The following is a 19,321-nucleotide window of genomic DNA, read 5'->3' on the forward strand; positions in this document are numbered from 1 at the left end:
TAGCAGTGTATTGTGTTACCAATGGTTTGTTTGGTGACTGTGGTCCCAACTGCCTTGAGATTCCTCTGGTGTAGTTTAGGGCTGTTCCATCACTTTTCTCATGATCATCCTTACCCTATGTTTAAACCAAAAAAATGGAAGAAAGAGGTTCTGTGGACAGGTGTCTTTTATAAACATAACAAGTTGTTGTTAAATTGACAGGACTAATCTGTGTACCACATGAGCACATACTGTAGTCTGTCGGAGCCAGATTTATTGTGGTTTGGTAGGGGATCAAATACTTATTTTACTCACTGAACCGCAACTCGACTTATAACCTTTAAATACACCTATAATACAAAGAAATGAAGGATCTATAATTTTTTTAAGTGGGCAAACTTACAAATGCTGCATGGGATCAAATATTTCTGCCACTGTATGAGTAAGGCAGGTACATTAAGGCTGTATTCACACCTGCAAGTTTTTGAATTGTGGGCAGATTTGTTGCAATTTCAAAATGCCCAGGTGTGAATGACAAACTGCACAATGCGCTATTCAGATGCCATTCATTAGAATGGCACTTAAAAACGTGGCGTGATAAATCACGCTGCGACATGCTTCTCAGCAAATGGCGTGGGGTGCCTACTTTCGAAAAAGGGGTAATTTTGGGGGAGTTGTGTGCTATCTTTGCATTTCAGGGTCTCCAAACTTTTATAGGTAGTGAGGAATGAAAATGAGCAATTTATGCCCTTTGAAAGCCTGAAGGTGGTCATAGACCTGAGCAGAGACTGGAACGGATCCAATCATCTCTATGGCCTAAGAAACCGGAAGCTACAAGCATTTAATCACTTTTGTTTCAACAGTGCCATTTTTAAATTGGTAAAGCATCTGATCACACCGATCTTGTGGTGGTCATATGCTTTAAGGGCAGAGGAGAGATCTAGAGTCTAATAGACCCCAGATTTCAGACAAGAGTACCTGTCACTGCTTATAGCTATCACAAGGGATACAGTATTTACATTCCCTGTGATAAAAAAAGTGATACAAAAAAAATGAAAGGGATAGTGTAAAATAAAAAAGCAAAATAAATGATTTAAAAAAATGAAAGCACCCCTGTCCCTCCCGTGCTTGCACGCAAAGGCGGATGCAAGCATCAGTCTCATGTCATATGTAAATGGCAATTGCACATGCATGTGAGGTATCACCGCAAATCTCAGATCGAGGGCAGTAATTCTAGTACTTGACCTGTTTATACCTAAAGTGGAAACTTTTAAAGGCTTTTTTTTTTTTAAAAGTATGTTGTTTATTGCCACTGCACGGGCGTGCACAGTTTTAAAGCATGTCATATTTGGTATCTACATTATTTACTCGGTGTAAGATCATCTTTTAGATTTTGCCAAACAATTGGGCAATATATTGTGTTTTTATGCATTAAAATGTAATGTATTTTTTCCAAAAAATGTGTGATTGAAAAGCCACTCTGCAAACACTGTGTGACATAAAAATTGTAACACCCACCATTATAGTCTGTAGGGCCTCTGCTTTAAAAAAAAAAAATATATACCCTGCTCAAAAAAAAAATGAAAGGAACACTTTGAAAACATATCAGATCTCAACAGGGAAAAATCTCGTACTGATATGGACTGGGTAATGTGTTGGTAATGAAAGAATGGCACATCATTTGATGGAAATAAATTATACACCTACAGAGGGCTGAATTCAAAGACGCCCCAAAAATCAAAGTGAAAAAATTATGCAACAAGCTCGTCCGTTTTGTTGAAATTTTATTGCAACAAATCAAAATGGTCCTCAGTAGTTGTATGGCCCCCAAGTGCTTGTTTGCATGCCTGACAATATCAGGGCATGCTCCTAATGAGATGACGCATGGTGTCCTGAGGTATTTTCTTCCTAATCTGGACCAGAGCATCACTGAGCTCCTGAACAGACTGAGGTACAACCTGGTGGCATCAGATGGACATAAACAATGTCCCAGAGGTGTTATTTTGGATTTAGGTCAGGTGAGCATGGGGGCCATTCAATGGTATAAATTCCTTCATCCTCCAGGAACTGGCGGCATGCTCTCACCACATGAGGCCGGGCATTGTCGTGCACCAGGAGGAACCCAGGACCCACTGCACTACCGTAGGGTCTGACAATGGGTCTAAGGATTTCATCCTGATACCTAATGGCAGTTAGGGTACCATTGTGTAGCCTGTAGAGGTCTGTGTGTCCCTCCATGGATATGCCGCCCCAGATCATCACTGACCCACCACCAAACCAGTCATGCTGAACGATGTTACAGGCAGCATAAAGTTCTCCAGAGCCTTTCACGTCTGTCAAATATGCTCAGGGTGAACCTGCTCTCATCTGTGAAAAGCATGGGGCACCAGTGGCGGACCTGACAATTCTGGTGTTCAATAGAAAATGCCAATCGAGCTCCACAGTGTCCGGAAGTGAGCACAGAGCACACTAGGGGACATCGGGCCCTCAGGCCACCCCCATGAAGTCTGTTTCTGATTGCTTGGTCAGAGACATTCACACCAGTGGCCTGCTGGAGGTCATTTTGTAGGGCTCTGGCAGTGCTTATCCTGTTCCTCCTTGCACAAAGGAGCAGATACCGGTCCTGCTGATGGGTTAAGGACCTTCTACGGGTCTGTCCAGCTCTCCTAGAGTAACTGCCTGTCTCCTGGAATCTCCTCCATGCTCTTGAGACTGTGCTGGGAGACATGGCAAACCTTCTGGCAATGACACGTATTGATGTGCCGTCCTGGAGGAGTTGGACTGCCTGTGCAACCTTTATAGGGTCCAAGTAACGCCTCATGTTACCAGTAGTGACACTGACCCTAGCCAAATGCAAAACTAGTGAAAAACCGTCAGAAAAGATGAGTAGAGAAAAAAATGGCGGACACCTCCACCTGAAAAAACATTCCTGTTTTGGAGGTCGTCTCATTGTTGCCCATCTAGTGCACCTGTTGTTAATCAGTTTTTAGCTGCTTTGCTGTTAATTGAAATTAACAACCCCCTCTGTATACACCCCTCCCCCTCTGCTACTTAACTGACCAGATCAATATCCCAGGAGTTCTGATTCAAGTGTGTGTGTGTGTATATGTGTGTGTATATATATATATAATGTGTGTGTGTGTGTGTATGTATATATATATAATTTGGGGGTTCAAGCTTAATTTTCGAGCAAAAAATAAAAAAAATGTTGTTCATGTAAACAAAGTGTCAGAAAAGGCTTGGTCTTCAAGTGGTTAGAAGTTAGAAGAGTGGATGATGTGTGGCATAAGCTTCTATTGTTGGGCATAAAATGCCAGTTATATGCCACACCAAAAGTACACAGCTTGTTGCGTGCACAGTCATCCTTCCTAGACCCCTCTGCACAGTGTTGCCAACCCCCCCAAGTGAAATTTACTGGCAAGGTGCCTAAAAATTATGAACGACACCAATTTTTTACTGGCACTTCAAAAAAGCACCTAAAATGGCTGTTTTCGGTGCTAAACTGTGCAACTTTTAGTATGTAAGCTAAAAAACATGTTGCTAGTGCTATTAGCAATGTGTTTAAGTTAAACAAAAGTCAAAAGCTGAATTTCTCTATATACATGAAGGTCAGGTTAATATAACACAGCCAGCACAGAGTGCCCCCTTACAGTGCAAGGGAGAACTCTGTGAACCTTGATGTAAAGGACGATGCCACAGATCATGATCTAAGGGGGAACTCTGATGTAAGGAGGGGCTCTGCGCTCCCATTTACATCAGAGTTCCCACTTACATCAGGGTCTACAGAGTTCTCCCTTGCAATATAAGAGGAAATCCTGCATACTCTGATGTAAAGGGGAACATTGGGAACTCTGAGGGGGGCGACGACTCTGGTGACCAGAGATTACCTTCCGCAGAGTGAATACACTAAGGTAAGGGGGGTTACTGATATAAGGGTTAACCTTTATTTCAGTGCCCCCTTACATTATTTTGTTCACTCCCCCCCCCCCCCTTACATCAGTGACCCCCTTCTCAGACTGACCTCCTCTCAGGTGCACCGTGCATGGCTCAGGCAACTCCAGCTTGGCGGCTCTGGTTTTATCTGATTAGTCTCCGCTACACAGTCCACACACATCTGACTTCTCTCGCGATTTCCAATCTGTTGGCGCTCCCACTCTTGACTCCTCTACTGGCTCCTCCTCAGAGACTGCAGACGTGATAAAAGATGAGATGGTCAGAGACTGCAGACATGGTACAGGAGATGGTCAGAGACTGCAGACATGGTACAGGAGATGGTCAGAGACTGCAGACATGGTACAGGAGATGGTCAGAGACTGCAGACATGGTACAGGAGATGGTCAGAGACTGCAGACATGGTACAGGAGATGGTCAGAGACTGCAGACATGGTACAGGAGATGGTCAGAGACTGTAGATAGACATGGTACAGGAGATGGTCAGAGACTGCAGACATGGTACAGGAGATGGTCAGAGACTGCAGACATGGTACAGGAGATGGTCAGAGACTGCAGACATGGTACAGGAGATGGTCAGAGACTGCAGACATGGTACAGGAGATGGTCAGAGACTGCAGACATGGTACAGGAGATGGTCAGAGACTGCAGACATGGTACAGGAGATGGTCAGAGACTGCAGACATGGTACAGGAGATGGTCAGAGACTGCAGACATAGTACAGGAGATGATCAGAGACGTCAGACATGGTACATGAGATGGTCATGTGGACAGGATACAGGAGATGGTCATGCGGACAGGATACATGAGAAATCAGAGAGACAGCAGACAGAGATTGTGTACAATGATTTTGTACAATCTTACCACTGCCATTTTTGTCAGGAAACTGCTGCCTGTGCCTGTCTGACAGCACTGTGCACCACGGCTCCACCTGAGCCCCCTCCTCCCTTCCCCCTCCACCATCAATGAATCATTTCAGCCTGGCTGTCTCCCTGCTCACCCTCACACAGTCGACTCAAGATAGTCTCTCTTGTCACACTCACTGTCAGTCCAACTACTAGTTTGCTCCGACTGACTGGTTCACAAGAAGAGGTTTCAAGTGGTGAGAGAACCAAGTTCACCCCACAAAGTAAGGGGGGGAAAGTTGAAGCCACATAAGAGACACTGCAGAAAGGTTTTGCTTTTAAAGAATGGAAAGCCAGATGTCTCTATAATAAGTTCACATGCACAGAAGTTGTCAAGGGACAAATGTTGGTCTTGGCCCATATGCAAAAAGACTGGAATATGACCCACTGAGAATTGCCTTAGATTAAAGTTTCTATCCTTGCATCAAGCAAAGAGTGCCTTCCATGTGCAATGTTCGACCCTGTGATAAGTAAACTTACTAGCTTTTAGTATAACGGGAATCACAAATTCAGAGAAGCCTCTGTCACTCACAACCCTGGCTTTACACAGCCATACTGTTGAGGTCATCAATTGCTCAGCAGGATAGTATATTGGTCTTTGAAACTGAGGAATAAGGAGCCAGATGATCTGCATACACTCTTACCTCTATTGACACAGTAAAATGTATGACAGTTAATGTAAACTACTTTCATAGCCCTCTCCTACTTAATCTGGATCGGATGTCCCTCCAGTCAAGTGGGGGGTAGAAGTTGGGGATGGAGTAAATTTTTTTAGAAAATTGGCCAAAATTCCAGAAAGTTGATTGGAAGCTGAGAGTCCTCTGATTAGTGAAGGGGAGAAATTTCCAGAAGACTGGAAGGAAGGACTTGTTAAGTTCTCCTTGTGAACCAGTCTCCAACGGCGGGCAGCAGGCTCCACACGTCACTTACTCACTCAGTCAGGGCAGGCAGGGGTCTGTCCGTTGCTCCCGTGGGGGCAGGGTGTGTGTGTATGCTCTGTTTGTATCCAGTCCACCAGTCCCGAGTCCGACTGGCCAGGCTCCCTCAGGTCAGGTCACAGACCGTCACACACGCAGCCCTGCTGAGTCTGCTCTCCACTCTGAGGCTCCTCTGTCCTGCCTGTTCATAGGCTGGCGGGAAAATGGAATGAATTCATTGGCTGCGGGGCGGGTGGGCTGGGCAGAGTCTGTGCAGGAGTCAGAGTCTGCGGTTTAGGATCGGGTCTTCTCGGGGATTTCCGGGAATTGCGCATGCGCAGTTCTGACCTTGAGCCAATCGCCGACATTTTTACTGGCACCTTTCCCTTAATACGGACTTTGACGTACAGGGAAAAAGTGCCTTGTTTTTACGAACTGTACGTAATTCTACGGCAACACTGCCTCTGCATGTGAGATAAGCCACTGCCAACTCTCTTCAAGCCTCAGGGCCTGTCCTCCTTACTGCTTCCTTAGTGAGTCAGTCACAGATGGTAATTAACTCATCCTGCTTGTGTAGATAGCATGCCCTTCCAGCTTACGTACGGTCCACTACTGGCTCCAGGGCAGCTTGCAGCTTTCCTAATAAATAATTGGCCACTGATAGCCTGGGTCACTGTTACCCTCTCAAGTCCACATGTTCCACTGAGCCCTTCATTAGCTCCTTTAGGGAGGAATTTTCTGCAACTATGTCAAAGTTGAGGACATTCTAGATCAGGCGAGGGCAAACTCTGCCCTCCAGCTGTTTTGAAACTACAAGTCCCATGAGACCTTGCAAGACCCTGACAATCACAGGCATGACTCCTAGGCCGGGTACACACGGACAAACATGTATGGTGAAAGCGGTCCGTCGGACCGTTTTCACCATACATGTCTGCCAGAGGGCTTCTGTACGATGGTTGTACACACCATCGTACAGAAGTCCGCGGTGTCGCCGCGTCGATGACGCGGTGTCGCCGCGACAATGACGCGGCGACGTGGGCGGCCCGCCTTTAAAATGCTTCCACGCATGCGTCGAAGTCATTCGACGCATGCGAGGGACGGCGGGCGCCTGGACATGTACGGTAGGTCTGTACTGACGACCGTACATGTCCGAGCGGGCTGAATTCCAGCGGGCTGTTTTAAAACAAGTCCAGGAATATTTGTCTGCTGGGAAAAGGCCCGGCGGGCAAATGTTTGCTGGAATTCGGCCCGCTCGCGCCCACACACGACCAAACATGTCTGCTGAAACTGGCCTGCGGGCCAGTTTCAGCAGACATGTTTGGTCGTGAGTATGGGGCCTTAGAGGCAGAGGCATGATGGGATTTGCAGTTTCACCACAGCTGGAGGGCCGAGATTGCCCACCCCTGTTCTAGATTATGTGGATTAAAGTGACACTATGGCTAAAATAAAAAAATGCTCCTCCATAGATGAAGTGAAGGAGTGAATGTAGCCAACATGAGACAACAAGTTTGTTACTGGCTGATCACTACAGGAAAAAAATTGAATAAAACTTTGAAGAAAAAAAAAAAAAAAGAAAACAATTGCAGCCACCACATCCAAATGTCTGGTAAGCTGCATTCGAACCTGAAACAGAGCCAAAGACGTACAGGACCCCTGTGCAATTCACTCTGCAGCCGCCATGGAGAGGTGTGCACCAGATCCATTGAGAGCCGGGCACAGTCTCCTGTCATGTGAATTAGAAGCTGGGAAACCCACATCCAATTTGCACTAGTGTGAACCCAACCTTACACTTTGAAGACTGAAAGCTGTTGTCGCCCGGGTTCACACTGAGCTGCGGGAATGAAGCCATGTGAGTTCAGCTGAACTCGCACGATTTCACACCTGCATGTCGGTCCCGATTTCGGACGTGATTTCAAATACATCTGTACGGGTTTCTGCACAGATGTCAATGTAAATCGCAGCCTGAAATCGCAAAAAGTAATACAGAAACTACTTTTTAAAATCGGTGCAGCGCTGCAGATGTGGCGTTGCACCGATTAGGATGCCAATTTCTGCCGACTTGACATGTATGCTCCCGTGTGAACCAGGGCTTAAAGACCTTTTCCCCAGCAGATCCTGCCCTGCAATCTGTCATTGCTGTCATGCTCATTTGCCAGACTGTCAAGTCTCTGGTGTGAGGCCGGATTGCTGAGAGGGCGCCCCTTGCGGCTAAGTGCACCGCACCCCTGGGGATGAGACAGGGAGTGCAGGCCCAAAGGTGCACAGATTGCCGGTACTGCTGCTGACTGGGTAGATGCAGGCAGAAGGTAGCTGGGGTGCTCTGGAAGAGCGGACTCAGTAGCCGTGCAAGGAAGGGTTCTGGTGCGGTACCCTAGGTAAACGAAGAATGGAGTCTTAAGCCAGGCCAGGGGTCATACACAGGAATCAGTGAAAGGGAATTTACAGGAACAAGCCGAGTCATACACAGGAGCAGAAGATAATAGAGTAGTCAGCCAAGCCAGGGTCAGATGCGAGGAGATAAGCAGAGTCACAGGTTCAGACGTAAGCCAAGGGTCAAGCCAGAGATTCAGGATACACAGGAAGCTGATGATAATCCAGCAACCTGTATGCGCCAGTGACAGGTTTAAATAGGCCGGGGGGTGCGCCCACACAGTCACGGCGTGCGTGAGCGCCTGTGTGTGTCTGTGCGCACCGTCCGCCGTACGCATCTGCGTGCACACATGCGCAATGGAGTAAGTCTGGTGCGGCCTTGATGGACACTGGCAGGAATGCCAATAACTCTGCTATTTCCCTGACACAGACCTTGTGTCTGGTCCAAGGATATACCAAAGTCTGCACTGACACCAGAATGGACAGCTGGCGCATTTACCAGGAAGCTCTCCATTAGAGGACAATGTAGTTTATAATTTCCACCGTGGCTTAAATGTTACCAGCACAGTAGCTGGACACTGATTTTTGATATCTGAGCTCCTATTGCAGCCATATGGCCGTTTCCCCTGCCATTGACTGACTGGTTTAGTGGGTATGTGTTACGGTTAAAGCCTCTTTTGGGTAGGTATGCATCTCTGTCTCACCTAGTGCAGGTGCCTCATTGGCCCACTGTGGCTTTAAGGTGGAGCACCGCACCTGGTGTTAACAAGTGCTACCTCTGAGTTTTGGTGGGATGGTTTAGGGTCCTCTGGTGTGTGGGGGGAGGTTTTTGTGTAGGGGAGGGTGGGCTCGGCTCCGCTCCGCTTTGAGACTGTATCCTTTCTCTTTTTGTAAGGGTGATCCTAGGTTCTAGTCTGGGAAGGATCTTTTGGGGGATTCAGGTGGTTGGTAGGATTCATGGGGATAGCTTGGGTGGATATGCTTGTACTTTCTACTGCTGAGTCTACTGCTCAATACATTTGTAGTATACTCATTTTGGTGTCTAGTTTCTATTTTTTTTTATGTTTATCAATGTACAAAAGTACACTTGACTCATGGTGCTGTACAGCAGCATGCTGCAATAACATGCAGCATACCTCCTGGCTGTGTTGCAGTATGATTGGGACACGCATCAATCGCTCCTCAGAGAGGCAGAACGGGGATCTGTCAATGTAAACAAAGCAGATCCCTTTTCTGTCAGGGGAGTAGAGAGAGATCGTCTGTTCTTAGTTATCAGTAACAGCGATCTCTCTCTTCTCCCAGTCAGTCCCCTCCCCCCAGTTAGAAACACCTCCCTAGGGAACAGTTAACCCCTTGATCGCCCCCTAGTGTTAATCCCTTCCTTGCCAGTGTCATTAATACATTGATCAGTGCATTTTTTTTTTATAGCTCTGATCACTGGTCCAAAAAAAAAGTGTCAAATGTGTCCAAACTGTTGACCGCAATGTCGCAGTTCCGTAAAGAATTGCTGATCACCGCCATTACTAGTAAAACAAATAATAAAAATGCCATAAATATATCCCCCTTTTTTGTAGATGCTTTAACTTTTGCGCAAACCAATCAATTTACGCTTATTGTGATTTTTCCCAAGAATATGTAGAAGAATACATAACGGCCTAAACTGAAGACTTTTTTTTGGATATGTATTATAGCAGAAAGTAAAAATATATATATATATATATATATATATATATATATATATAATTTTTTTTTTTTTTTTTTACAAAATTGTTGCTTTTTTTTTTGTATAAATAAAAACTGCAGAGGTCATCAAATACCACCAAAAGAAAGCTATATTTGTGGGAAAAAAAGGACATCAATTTTATTTGGGCACATTGGCCCAGATTCAGGTAGGGGCGCGCACTGATACGGCGGCGCAGCGTCTCGTCTTTACGCTACGCCGCCGTAAATTACAGGAGCAACGCTGTATTCACGAAGCACTTGCTCCGTAATTTGCGGCGGCGTAGCGTAAAAGGGGCCGGCGTAAGCGCGCGTAATTCAAATGATCCCGTAGGGGGCGTGGATCATTTAAATTAGGCGCGTTCCCACGCGAACGTACTGCGCATGCGCCGTCCCTAAATTTTCCCGATGTGCATTGCGGTAAATGACGTCGCAAGGACGTCATTGGCTTCGACGTGAAAGTAAATGGCGTCCAGCGCCATTCACGAAAGACTTACGCAAACAACGTAAAATTTAAAAATCGCGACGCGTGAACGACGTCCATACTTACCATTGGCTGCGCCTCCTAATAGCAGGAGCAGCCTTACGACGAAACCGACGTACGCAAATGACGTAAAAAACGACCGCCGGAAACACGTACGTTTGTGAATCGGCGTAAGTATGCAAGTTGAATACTCTACGCTGACAACTACGGGAACGCCACCTAGCGGCCAGCGTCAGAATGCACCCTAAGATACGACGGCGTAAGAGACTTAGGCCAGTCGTATCTTAGGCTACAGTCGGCGTATCTAGCTTTCTGAATACAGAAAATAGATACGCCGGCGCAGCTTTTGAATTACGCGGCGTATCTATGGATACGCTGGCGTAATTCTTTACTGAATCTACCCCTCTGTTGCACGACTGCGCAATTGTTAGTTAAAGAGATGCTGTGCTGTATTGCAAAAAATTGTCTGGTCATTAAGGGGGGGCGTCCAAGGCTGAAGTGGTTAACTAGAGGTTTTTTTTTTCCATAATTCTCCTTTAAGTGGGCGTGACAAGGGGTGTGTCCTATGCTACATACTTTTATTAATACGTGTCCCGCATTCCCTTGTCAGAAAGTTGGGAGGTGTGGCTTATGCTGTGGGCCAAACCAAGATAGTTACAAGCAGCATGCTTTTAGGTGGTATTTGCGCCCCTGCTACGTTCCGTGATTTGCCACTCGCGTCCCCGCTCGGAAAAGGCTCTCCATACATACACATGGATTGCACTTCACCGTGCTGTTGATATAAACTCCGCCCCCCTCCCCCTGTAATTCGGTATGTCCAATAAGCGCAACGTCTTCTAACAGCCCCGCCGCCGCTTTCTAATTCGCGCTCTGCAGTCACATGGTAGAGTAGCGTCACTCCCCAACTCCGGTCATGTGACCGCAAAGGTTGTTGTGACGGAGATTTGAATGTGGCGCTTTTGGGTTCCATGGCGTCTGTTCTGGTGAGACCTTGTCAGTCGGCCTTCAGACATGACATGTTGATTTACGCCTGGGGGCGCTGTGTTTCCATATGAGATATACCTGTAGGTAGGGTGTCATAGGACTGCTCTTCTGTGTATGGACCGGGGACTGCTTGGAAAGGACTCCTGTGTACAGTGCTATCCACATACAGATTTCAGGCTGTTTAGATTAGCAGGGTGGCAGACAGTGTCCCTGCCTAGTCCTATGATAGCAGGTATAGTGGGGGAATATTTACTAAATGCATAGTAGCCAATCAGTTTCTATGTTTTAGAGTGGGTTTACACTTGTGTGATGTCAGACATCCCATGTGATTCGCACCACACATCACATGCCATGTCTGTGCGATGCCAGTTCAGCCATACACATTGCATTCGCACCAAAATAGTGCAGGACCCTTTCCTTGGTCCGCACTGAGATTGGATCACATGGGTGCTCACACCTATGCGATCCGATTAGGGTTGCCACCCTTTCATCAAGCCAAACCTGAACACTTTAGTGGAGCACAACAATTTTTTTTGCAGTTTACACTATAGGGTTGTAAAAGACCTGGCACACCTTTGGGTCCCCATGTAGCATCTTGTGACGAACAGTTGGTGTGACCAAATTGTGTTTAATAATAGGAGACGCTTAAGGAGCGTAGTTGGATCAAACAAGGTCAGTCAGTCCCCCAGTACATTCCCCCCTAGGTCAGTCTGGCCCCCAGTACACATGAACATATTCGCCAGCACACCGCGCATCGTATATAACGTCCAAAAAGTTTTAATGCACAGAAAACATCACACTTGCCTGACGAAGAGGTCCTGCCTGGCCTCGAAACGTTGCAACTCTTGTGATGTTTTCTGTGCATTAAAACTTTTTGGACGTTATATACGATCCGTGGTGTGCTGGCGAATATGTTCATGTGGTTGATTGTTCCAGTGCCCAGCTGGTGATCGCGTCAGCACCCATTTTTGTACTTATGAGCCGTTTCCCCAGGAAGGTGTGCGATTGGAATATTTATCAGACTGTCCCCCAGTACAGTCCCCCCTAGGTCAGCCTGTTCCCCAGTATAACCCCCCCCCCCAGGTCAGCCTGTTCCTCAGTCTGTCCCCCAGTACAGTCCCCCCTAGGTCTGTCTGTCCCCCAGTACAGTCCCCCCTAGGTCTGTCTGTCCCCCAGTACAGTCCCCCCTAGGTCTGTCTGTCCCCCAGTACAGTCCCCCCTAGGTCAGCCTGTTCCTCAGTACAGTCCACCCTAGGTCAGTCTGTCCCCCAGTACAATCCCCCCTAGGTCTGTCTGTCCCCCAGTACAGTCCCCCTAGGTCAGCCTGTTCCCCAGAATATCCCCCCAGGTCAGCCTGTTCCCCAGAATAACCCCCCCCCCCGGTCAGTCTGTCCCCCAGTATAACCCCCCAGATCAGCTTATTCACCAGTTAAAGCGGAGTTCCATTCTAAAGTAGGACTTCCGCTCACCTGATTTACCCCCCCCCTTCCGGTGCCCCAATTGGCACCTTTTCGGGGGGAGGGGGGACAGGATACCTGTCTTTGACAGGTATCCTTTTCCACTTCCGGGAATCTGGGTCGCGGCCCATGACGTCATCACGGGGCTCCCTCCCCCGGACGCCGGGCTAATAGGAGAGAGGAGGGACTTTGCGCATGCGCAGTCGTTTTCCCGGCGTGAAGCCGAAAAGGCTACATTGCCGTGTTCCCTTACCCGCAATGGCAGCGACAGCACCCAACAGCTGTTGGAAACATCAACTGTGGTGCCAACATCAAGGGACTCCAGGACAGGTAAGTGTCCTATTATTAAAAGGCAGTAGGTGTAGCTGCTGGCTTGAGATCTTTTTTTTTTTTTTGGCAGGAACACCTCTTTAAAGGCCCCCCCCCCCCCCACCAAAACAATTAAAAGCACTGAAAACTGACGAGAGGGGGATACAAGGACTTGTTCTGCAGGGCTGTCACTGATGTGCCTGGGTTTCAGGATCACTGAAACCTGGACACAGGATCTAAAACCTGGACTGTCCGGATTAATCCTGGACAGGTGGCAACCCTAGATCCGATTCCTGCACCATTTGACAGTTCGCACTGTGAACAGATCTGGGGGTGTCATTAAAGGATATGTAAAGGTTTGTTTTTAAAAAAAAAAACATGTTATACTTGCCTCCTCTGTGCAAGGGTTTTACACAAAGCGGCCCGTGATACTTCTCTTCTGGTGTCCCTCAGCGGCGCTCCTGGCTCCTCCTCTTCTCGAGTGCCCCGTTGGAGAGCCGCTTTCCTTCAGGGAAATCATGCGGGCGCGCTCCTGAGTCCTGCTTCTGCGTCCATTGACACAGACAGCAGGACTCTGCTCCCGCTGCTGTCAATAAATCCAGTGAAGCGAGAGCCGAGTCCTGCTGTCTGGCTGCACTGCTATCAATCTATCCAATCAGGACCTGATTGTGTCATCAGTGTACAAGGGGCTATATTGCACATTCAGCATTGGAGCAATTTGTCGTGCAATTTGACAGGTCAAATCACATGACAAATTGCAGGCAATGGCACGGGTCCAATTGGTGTGTCAACGACTTTGCGGCGCCGCACCAATTTGCAAAAGTAGTTCCTGCACTACTTTTGCTGCTTTCAGGTGCAACTTCAATAGACATCTCTGCATGAAGCCGCACAGATGTCCTTCAAGTAGCACCTAAAATAGCGCTGACCTGCAAATTTGAATACGTGCTACTTCAAGTGAAGTAGCATGATTTCAAAGTAGCATCAATGTGAACCAGGGTTTAAAGCAGAACTAAACCCTTCAGTTTAACAGTTTTCCAAAACCATTGCATTTGAGGCATGCTGTGAATGATACCTGTCAAAGTAGTTTGTACGCAACCTAAAATTTCAAACCATCAAATGACTGGTATCATAACTGATCACATGTGCAGCACCATGGTAATTGCAGATCACACAGAGGACAAAATGGCAGCTTCCTTGGCTGTAAATTATAGGAGGGTTTAGTTCCACTGTAAGTGACTTTGGAACAAAACTTTTTTTTATTTGAGATAGAGCAGGGTTTAACAAATTTGCTTGGAATCTAGGAGCGAGCTAAAAAAGTTTAGAGCCAGAAAACGTGCCCCGCGCACAGAAGCGAACGCATACGTGAGTAGTGCCCGCATATGTAAACGGTATTAAAACCACACATGTGAGGTATCGCCGCGATTGGTAGAGCGAGAGCAACAATTCTAGCCATAGACCACCTCTGTAACTCAAAACATGCAACCTGTAGACATTTTTAAAAGTCGCCTATGGAGATTTTAAAGGGTAAAAGTTTGTCGCCATTCCACGAGCGGACGCAATTTTGAAGCGTGACATGTTGGGTATGAATTTACCTGGTGTAACATTATTTTTTACAATATAAAAAAAAATTGGGCTAACTTAACTGTTGTCTTACTTTTTAATTAAAAAAAGTGTATTTTTTCCCAAAAAAAGTGCGCTTGTAAGACCGCTGCGCAAATATGGTGTGACAGAAAAGTATTGCAATGACCGCCATTTTGAGCTGTGGTGTGTTCGCAAAGCCCACGTGCAGAGCCTGCCAGAAGGTCGGCACTGCACTGCGCTAATCACACACAGGCAGTGAGACATTGTCCCGATGCGCGGCTGCAGAGATCGGGAAATGTCTCACTGCCTGTGATTAACGCAGCGCAGTGCTAACTTCCTGGCGGGCTCTGCGCGTGGGCTTTGCAAACACGCCAGAGCTCATCCTTAATGCGCAGTAAGCTGAGACGGACCTGTCAACCACCGGCTCAGCGGAGCGATCCCCCACTGAGCAAGCAGTCCGTACACAGACAGCCCTGTGTGAAAGAGCCCTAAGGCCCTCCCCAGCCAGTTTTTTTTTTTTTTGCCATCTGTGTCTCATTGGGGAGATTTCCCCTTACCTCCTGTCCCATAGCCAGAACAGGAAGTGAGAAGAAATCCCATTAAAATGAGAAAATCCCTGTTTGTCACTAGGGTAACTATTGGAAGATTTTCCTCTATTGCTGCTCTGGTGATAACCCCCAAAAAATTGCGATCTTATTTCAATAACGATAAACTGGGTGAATCTCCCTTACAGGGGCACAGACTGCATTAAAGTGGAAGTAAAGTCCACTTTTGAACGTGTATCTACTTGTAGGTACAGTGAATATCTCCTAAACTTGCCATCGTGACCCTGGCCAATTATACAACCGGAGCACACAAACCCAGAAGGAAGACCATGGGTGAACATGGAAGTGCCAGGGAGCCATGACAGTGCTGCACTGGAGGGCTCTGTTTATAGGTAAGTCTGCCATAATGTGCTAGTATGCAGTGAGTAATTGCAGGGAGGACTAGAGACAGCCACCGAGGGACCCCAGAAGACGTGGATCGGGGCCACTCTATGCAAAACGAACTGCACAGTGGAGGTAAGTATAACATGTTTGGTAGTAAACGAAAAAAATAATTTTCATTTAAAATAACGCTTTAAGTCATAATGTACTAATGTACATTATGACTTAAAGCGTTATTTTAAATGAAAATTATTTTTTTCGTTTACTACCAAACATGTTATACTTACCTCCACTGTGCAGTTCGTTTTGCATAGAGTGGCCCCGATCCACGTCTTCTGGGGTCCCTCGGTGGCTGTCTCTAGTCCTCCCTGCAATTACTCACCACAGTCATGCGAGCGCTCGTATGGTGGTCAGTAATTGCGGGCGCGCTCCCGTGATACAGCCATAGCTGCTCACTGTATCACTCGGCCCCGCGGCGCGCCGCGTCACTGGATAAGATTGACAGTAGCGCCAGCCACTGGCTGCGCTGCTCTCAATCCATCCGCTCTAGTCAATCAGCGGCCAGGCTGAGCGGTGAAGAGGATCTCGGGATCGCGCGGGACTTTCGAGGGGTCAGGTAAGTATATCGGGGGGTGGGGGCGGCTTTGCATCCGATGTTCTTTCACCTTAATGCATAGATTGCATTAAGGTGAAAAAATGTTTTTCTTTACAACTCCTTTAAACCTGCAGATGCCTGTTTTTTTCCTTGGTGTGTGTGTGTGGCAGTTTACTACCGCTTTAAGATCTAACAAGGGCCCTAATCTTTTTGCCTTTAGTTATATTTTATTGTGAAACGAAACCCTTCTATCCTTTACAGTGAAGGGAACTGCCATCTTAGCCTCAGCTTAGATCTGCAGTTGTCAGGGTGCTGAACTCAGTTATGACACCAGCCATTTGACAGATCGGTTGAGAGCTGGCAACATCCATTTTTGCTAATGTTATCTATAGATAATCGGGTTGGTTGATTTGACTGATGAGCACCCTGGCAACCTTGACAGTTATTACTAGGGCCATAGGCTGGGAAGCAGTTAAAGCTGAAATAAACATACCTTCTCTCCAATGGTTCTGTCCCTCGCTGGAATCTTCTGCCGTGCGCCAGTCTTCTGTCATCTTCATTGGCCAGCATGATATGATGTCACTACTGTGCATGAGTAATCCCACACACAGAGACCAGGCCAGTAGTGTAAGCTGAGCTGCGAATGCGCGGCTCCGTGTACAAGCTGGTGAAAACAGCGGGCAGGTAGGGGCATCTTATTGCATGTCTCTTCTGCAATAAAGAGCCTGCCTGCTTGCTGTTTGTGACAGTGGATCTAAACCATTCTATCCTCTATAGCAGGGGTCTTCAAACTACCGCCCTTCAGTTCAGGAACTACAATTCCCATCATGCCTAGTCATGTCTGTGAATGTCAGTGTGTTACAATGCCTCATGGGATGTGTAGTTCCGCAACAGCTGGAGGGCTGTAGTTTGAGAATCCCTGCTCTACAGCCAAGAAAGCGGCCATCTTTGCCTCTATTTTTTCTTTTACTTTCACTTTTGGTGATAGAGGGGGTGAATCTCCTTAACAGTGAAACAGACCGCATAAAACCTGCCAGAGATTCTAATCCCTCTCCACTTTAGTTATAATTTAAGAAAAGGTTTGGGCTAGGCATACACTTCAAGAAGACTATTTATAAAGCAATGAATGTGACATTTACCAAACAAATGCTGCAGGTGAATTACTCACTAATTGAAAACATATAAACCAGAAAAAAAAACCCACATGCGGGGTGCAGTATATGTCACATTCGCTGCTTTGTAAATATGCCCCTTAAAGGGGTTGTAAGGGTTCGTTTTTTTATTTTCTAAATAGGTTCCTTTAACCACTTAAGACCTTTATGCAGGTAAAGGACCTGGCCAGTTTTTGCGATTCGGCACTGCGTCGCTTTAACTGACAATTGCGCGGTCGTGCGATGTGGCTCCCAAACAAAATTGGCAAAATAGAGCTTTCTTTTGGTATTTGATCATTTTTGGGACCATTGTCATTTTCACAGCACAAAATGCTATAAAAATGCACTGATTACTGTGAAAATGACAATTGCAGTTTGGGAGTTAACCACTAGGGGGCGCTGTAGGGGTTATGTGTGACCTCATATGTTTTTCTAGCTGTAGGGGGATGGGGCTGGACGTGTGATGTCATTGATTGTGTTTCCCTATATCGGGGAACACACGCTCAATGAAGATGCCACTGTGAAGAACGGGCAACCTGTGTTTACACACAGCTCTCCCCGTTCTTCAGCTCCGGGGACCGATCGCGGGACTCCGGCGGCGATCGGGTCCCGCGGCCGCGGTGCTTCGGACCGGGTCGCGGACGCTCGCCCGCGACCCACGGCTGGGCACTTAAAGAGGACGTACAGGTACGTGCTTGTGCCCAGCCGTGTCATTCTGCTGACGTATATCTGTCCTTAAGTGGTTAAGCTAGTGCATTGTTGGTTCACTAACCTTTTCCTTCGATTTCCCTTCTAAATGTTTTTTTTTCTTTGTCTGAATTTCTCACTTCCTGTTTCTCCTCAGTAAGCTTGCCCCCATCGTCCATGGGGGTTAGTCAGCCAGAACAGCTTACTGAGGAGGAACAGGAAGAAAGAAATTCAGACAAAGAAAAAAAAAACATTTAGAAGGGAAATGGAAGGAAAAGGTAAGTGAACAATGCACTAGCTCAAAGGAACCTATTTAGAAAATGAAAAACGAACCTTTACAACCCCTTTAAGTGTGTATGTGTTAATTATCAGCTAATCAAGATAGAGGCATCTTTCTAGCAACCCATCTTATATTTAATAATATTAGTATTTTAGTGCACTGATACCAATATTGTATTTTTTTGCCAGGAGGATCCAGCTCTGCAGCAGCATTTCAAAGGACATAAAGATGCAGTCACATCCATTGACTTTAGTGCAGACAACAAACAACTTGGTATTTTTTATGATCCTATATCTTGTAAATGTAGATCAGGTGTATTACTGGCAGGAGTCTGTGATTTAAACCACAATTGTATAGACAAAGTGATGGAAACATAGATGTCAGCCACATGAGCTGCGATATTGTGTGATATGGCCTTAGAGCACAGCGTCAATTTCCCAAAAAGCATGATGTTGCTGAATTGATATGTGTGTCCATATGGTCATCATTATTTTATGTGATTGGTAATCGCAGTACTTGCATTGGATTGTTAGTGCAGTGGCTCCAACCGGGGGGTGTCAGGTTTTTTCCCCCCCAAAAGAAGAAAACACGTCTAACTCAATACTACCATTGACAGTTCGCTAATACAACTAGTAATATAGCCTGACCTAGAGAGAAATCATACCTTGTTAATCAGTGTATGACTATCAATCCAACTATACACAAAAACAATCAATGAGATATAAAAGTGCAATCAATATTTCTGATAATAAATTTAGAGTCCAAAATCTTAGTTACATTTGGCTAGATTCAGGTATCTGCGCCCATTATTACGGCGGCGCAGCGTACAGTATTTACGCTGCTCCGCCGTAAGTTAGAGAGGCAAGTGTTGTATTCACAAAGCACTTGCCTCCTAACTTACGGCGGCGTAGCGTAAATGGGGCCGGCGTAAGCGCGCCTAATTCAAATGATGATGAGGGGGGGCGTGTTTTATTTAAATTAATGGTGACTCCGCGTATTTTACGTTTTTACGAACAAAGAATACCA

At 46.6% G+C, this 19,321-nt stretch overlaps 1 protein-coding gene across 3 annotated transcripts in view; it reads left to right on the forward strand.

The window, feature by feature from the left end:
• The first annotated feature begins 11,182 nt into the window (after nt 1–11,182).
• Nucleotides 11,183–19,321, forward strand: part of POC1B (POC1 centriolar protein B) — a 118,511-nt gene continuing 110,372 nt past the window's right edge. The window contains exons 1-2 of one of the 3 annotated variants that reach the window (XM_040344153.1): nt 11,183–11,308; nt 18,484–18,568. In XM_040344153.1, the coding sequence (XP_040200087.1) occupies nt 11,294–11,308; nt 18,484–18,568 (100 nt within the window). In that variant the 5' untranslated portion in view covers nt 11,183–11,293. The other 2 variants (XM_040344154.1, XM_040344155.1) reach the window with 2 other exon arrangements.

The sequence above is a fragment of the Rana temporaria genome, chromosome 3 (assembly GCF_905171775.1).
Source record: "Rana temporaria chromosome 3, aRanTem1.1, whole genome shotgun sequence".
NCBI classification, from domain to species: Eukaryota; Metazoa; Chordata; class Amphibia; order Anura; family Ranidae; genus Rana; species Rana temporaria.